The sequence below is a fragment of the Macrobrachium rosenbergii genome, chromosome 22, assembly GCF_040412425.1.
Source record: "Macrobrachium rosenbergii isolate ZJJX-2024 chromosome 22, ASM4041242v1, whole genome shotgun sequence".
Classification (NCBI taxonomy): domain Eukaryota; kingdom Metazoa; phylum Arthropoda; class Malacostraca; order Decapoda; family Palaemonidae; genus Macrobrachium; species Macrobrachium rosenbergii.
Genome location: NC_089762.1, coordinates 33,615,891 through 33,620,700, shown reverse-complemented (window position 1 = coordinate 33,620,700; position 4,810 = coordinate 33,615,891). Strand labels below are relative to the sequence as shown.

General features: G+C 43.4%; 1 protein-coding gene across 1 annotated transcript; it reads right to left on the bottom strand.

Moving 5' to 3' along the window:
• Window positions 1-2,942: 2,942 nt before the first annotated feature.
• Window positions 2,943-4,391, bottom strand: LOC136850457 (trichohyalin-like). The gene has a single exon (XM_067124033.1). It carries the CDS (start codon window positions 4,389-4,391, stop codon window positions 2,943-2,945), a length of 1,449 nt encoding a protein of 482 aa, XP_066980134.1.
• Window positions 4,392-4,810: the final 419 nt, after the last annotated feature.

Here is a 4,810-nt window from a genome sequence, read left to right as displayed (position 1 = left end):
TTTTTGAATAATTATTGCAGTTATTTCTATCTCATGTTTCTTTTTAAATTTATCCTATTGCCTGCTAGAGCAGTGGTTCTGAAACTGGGGGCCATGCAGCAGAATGCAGGGGGTCATAATCTGAGGATATGCATGTATAAAACCTAAGGAGTTTAGAGGGTAGGACTGCAGACAGTCACTTTAGTCATGGGTTATGGTGGGCGGTGGACCATGGACAAGTATCCTGTATGAAAAGTGGGTAACCACTGCGCAGAATACTTCCTGAGTATTGTAAGCAGTCCTTAGTAAGATGTACTCGTTGCCCTTCTTTTACTAGTTTTCAGTTGTTTCGTGTCGTCGTTGCTTGTTAGTTCGAGAAAAAAACGTGCTTTGCCATCTGACATGTCTCTCTTATAAAAATACACGGAGGACTACCTATTCTCCTCGGCAGTGTCCTTATAAACTTTCTACAGCCCCAGTCTCACTGTTGCTATTTCAAGCAAACTCCACGCTTACAGGTTGGGAATTAACTGTTTCCTATCTGCCACAAGAAGATCAAACAAACAATCCCAGATTTACATGAAATTGATAGAGAAGTCACTTAAACATGATTAAAAACAAGTATAAAATACGCCGAAGCTTCATCGGCGCAATCAAGTTTTCTGTACAGTGTATAATGCTGTATGAGACGTGGCCCATGAAGCTTTCAGCCACGGCCCGTTGGGGTCCTGTCTTATAGTGTTGCCAGGCGCACGATTATGGCTAAATTTAACCCTCAATAAAATAAAAACTACCGAGGCTAGAGGGCTGCAATTTAGTATGTTTGATGGTTGGAGGGTGGATGATTAACATACTGATTTGTAGCCCTCTGGCCTCAGTAGTTTTTAAGATCTGAGGGCTGACAGAAAAAGTGCGGACAGGAAAAGTGCGGACGGGCAGATAAAGCTGTCACAATAATTTTCTTTTACAGAAAACTAATAAAATTGTAATGTTGATTAATTCTAAGAACATTTTAAACTCTGAAATGGTAACACGAACAGTGGGATGACAGTGCTCTAGATCCAGTTTGACTTGTTCCAGTTATTTCCCAATTTCCAAGTTACACTTTTAGGTTTTACAGTACAGAATCATGTAAGTGTTTCTGTTTATTGGTCAAATTAATGCCACCATCCTAATTATCACTGTAATTATGTTAGCTTGCTTTTGATGTCAGGTTACGAAGGTACGTAAATTTTGCAGAAACATATTTGAGAGAGAGGGAGATGTACAGCTATATACACAGAAAACATAATGCAGTGATAGCTCTTCAAATGAATATTTAATCAGGAGGCCTTCTTCTAAGTAATGCAGCATCCCTCAAAGTGAATTTAATTAGTGGGCCAATTTCTCTCTCTTTCCCTCTTTGCCACAAGGTGCAGCTCTATTTTCATGGCAGTGTTATTGACAACAAAGCTCATTTATATAAGTTTGTTCTGAGGATTCTCGAGTATCAGCTGTGACTGACGAAAAAGTTAAAGGGTGAAGTCGAAGGCTTACATCCTAAAAACCCCCATTTGACCCTTCTGGGGGGGTCAAATGGGGTTTTAGGGGGGTAAGCCTTCGGACTTCACCCTTTTAACTTTTTTCGTCAGTCACACAGCTGATACTCGAGAATCCTCAGAACAAACTTATATAAATGAGTTTTGTTGTCAATAACACCGCCATGAAAATAGAGCTGCACCTTGTAGGAAGAGAGAGAGAAATGGACAACTAATTAAATTCACTTTGAGGGATGTTGCATTACTTAGAAGAAGGCCTCCTGATTAAATATTCATTTGGAGAGCTATCACTGCTTTATGTTTTTTGTGTATATAGCTGTACATCTCCCTCTCTCTCAAATATGTTTCTGCAAAATTTACGTACCTTCGTAGCCTGAAAATTGACATCAAAAGCAAGCTAACAGGTCTCCTTGCCTACCCCCACCATTCCACCTAGCTACGAACAGGCACAGCGCCAGCTAGGGTCCAGACGAATGGCATGGGGCCAGTAACCCCACCCCTAGAAGCCTGACAAAAACCCGGAAGTCTGCAACCCCACCTCCAGTGCCACACCACCCAGAGAGGGAAAATGGTGCGGTCCCAAGGCTTACACCCACACGCCCCATCCAACCCAGCTGAGGGAATGGGAGGGCAATAAACTGGGAGTAACCCAAGGGCCTATCAGACAATGAAAAGCCACACCACCTTGACTGACTTGGGGTTGCCACTTCCTTATGCCCACGATGGTTGACTGCTCCCCATACAAGGTTACCACTTCACCCCGCACAGAGCACTGCAGCCACAACAGGCACAGGGATGTGGTGACCCCAAACCAGCCAAAGTGGACACCCAACTGAGCGTTGCAGCACCCACATCACATCTGCCAGGTCTTTGAACTGCTCATTGCTAGTGCACCTAGCTGTAAACAGGCACCAGGCCCACACATCCCCAACATGACTCCAGCTGATGCTGGCACCCATCCATAGGTGCTGCAAGAAGCTAGGAGCAACCCAAAGACCTAGCAGACATGATGTGAAAGCTGCACCACCCAACCTCGGAGGAAGGGGAGGGAGGGGAAGGGAAGGGGAAGGGATAAGGGTGAAGGGGAGGAAAGTCGAAAGGGGAGGGGAAGGGGAGGGGGGATAAGGGGAAGGGGGGAAGGGTGAAGGGGGGAGGGGACGGGATAAGGGTGAAGGGGAGGGAAAAGGCGAAAGGGGAGGGGAAGGGATAAGGGTGAAGGGGAGGGAAAGGCGAAAGGGGAGGGGAAGGGGAGGGGAGGGGAGGGGAAGGGATGAGGGTGGGGGGGAGGGAAAGGCGAAAGGGGAGGGGAAGGGCGTGAAGAGGGAAGGGAAGGGGGGGAGGGGAGGGGAGGGGAGTGGAAGGGGGGAGAGGAGGGACAAACAGACACGCAGCTACACAAACAGAGACAAATGGCAGCCAAGGAAATTAATAGGATTGAGAGGGCTCAGTCCAACTATATTGTGCTGGGTCCATTCCTGAGTCATAATATCCATCCCCGTAACCATACATTGAGAACCAGTCGGGGGAACCATAATTAGAGGGATCAAATACTTGACCTCCCATTTGGGTCTCTTCTGGGCTTTCTTCTGACGTAGTATATTGATCATATAGAATCACAGATCTGGCGAATTTGCTCTTCACATGATTCAGATGTACAAGAGGGCGATATATTGGCTTCCAGTCCAGTTTACCCAAGTATTCGATCAGACTGTCATCGTCAGAAAGGGATGTTGTTTGCTGTAACGAGTAGTTAAGATCTACCTCTGGGAGCTTGGGCCACGGGTTTCCTGTGTCTCCTTTAGGACCTAAGGAACTTTGTTTCATTCGATGCTTTCGTCTCCCCAATACTATTTCCAGTATTTGTGCCAGCGAACTATCTGATTCTTCTTTGCTTTCTTTACCCTCGTCGTTGGGTATTGTGTGAGATTTCCTGTTCTCATCTTTGGAATGGGTGTCCTCTTTGTCAAAAGATGAGTGTTCGCGCTTATCTTCAACGGCGAGGAACCTCTGCTCAGACAACTGTCTCTGTAGCTTTCCTCCTGACAGCTTCAAGTTTTCTGTTTCCTTTAACAAGCTGCCATTCTCTCTCTTCAGTTCCTCATTCCATTGTTCCACGTCCTGAGTCTTTCTTTTTAACATTGCTGCTTCTTCCATTTTGTCCCTTACCCAATTCTTCAGTTGATCTTCTTCTCGGCGCCGTCTTCTGAGGATATCCTCTAGTTCTGCTTTCTCTTTTCTTAGTGATTCCTTTTCTTGCTGGAATTTCCTTTCCATGGACATTTTCTCCAGCTGCATTTTGTCGACATCCTGCTTCAGGGACTCGACGTGACGGTCTCTCTGACGAACATCCCGTTTTAACTGTTTGACGACGGCAATCGCCTCAGCGGCAAATTCGTCCGCATCCTGTAAATGTTTTATATATGTCGCTTCCAGTTCATCTTTTGCTTTCTTTTCCCTTTCTAGATACTCCTCGAGAGACGACATCCTTTTTCTGGCGTTCGACAAAGCCTGCTGTTCACTGAGAACTGCTGCGAGTCTCTTGCGTAACAGACTGTTCTCTTCCTTGTACTGTTCAACTTCTGTTATCGATCGTTCCTTCTGCTGGTGTATTCTTCCTCGATGATAATTCGTTTCCTCTTGAGTTGCCTCGACAAGACCACTTCTCATTTTATTTCCGACTTCCACGTTCTCAGTTACCTCGGAGGCTTTCTTATCGCGCTCTTCTTGTAGCCTCACAGTTTCTTGGCTTTTTATGGTTTTGTCTTTGGCATCACTCTCTTCCTCCTTGTTTAGATTGCATATTCCGCTGTTCACTTTTGTTTCTAGATTTTCTAGTAGTTCCTCTTTTTTCATATTCTCTACAGAATTTTGCATGCTTGCTGAAACCTCCACTACTGAGAAAATATAATGAATAAACATACCAAACAGACACATAATCATCATTTCAACAATCATCGTTATTGTTTGATATTACGGCCACTTTCGGTCAGGGTTGGTGATTTTCTTGATTTTTTTTAAAAATCAAAAAATTCAGAATTTTTCGATTTAAATCAGATTTTTTTTTTATTTAAATCAGATGTTTTTGATTTTTTATTAATCAGCATAAACATACTGTAATTGGAAATCAATCAATCAATCTCTCTCTCTGTCTGTCTGTCTGTCTCTCTCTCTCTCTGTCTATCTGTATATATATATATATATATATATATATATATATATATATATATATATATATATATATATATATATATATATATATATATATATATATAATATATATATATATATATATA

Excerpts from the sequence above, each read along its gene's own strand:
- LOC136850457 (XM_067124033.1), bottom strand. The coding sequence starts at position 4,391 with ATGCAAAATTCTGTAGAGAATATGAAAAAAGAGGAACTACTAGAAAAT.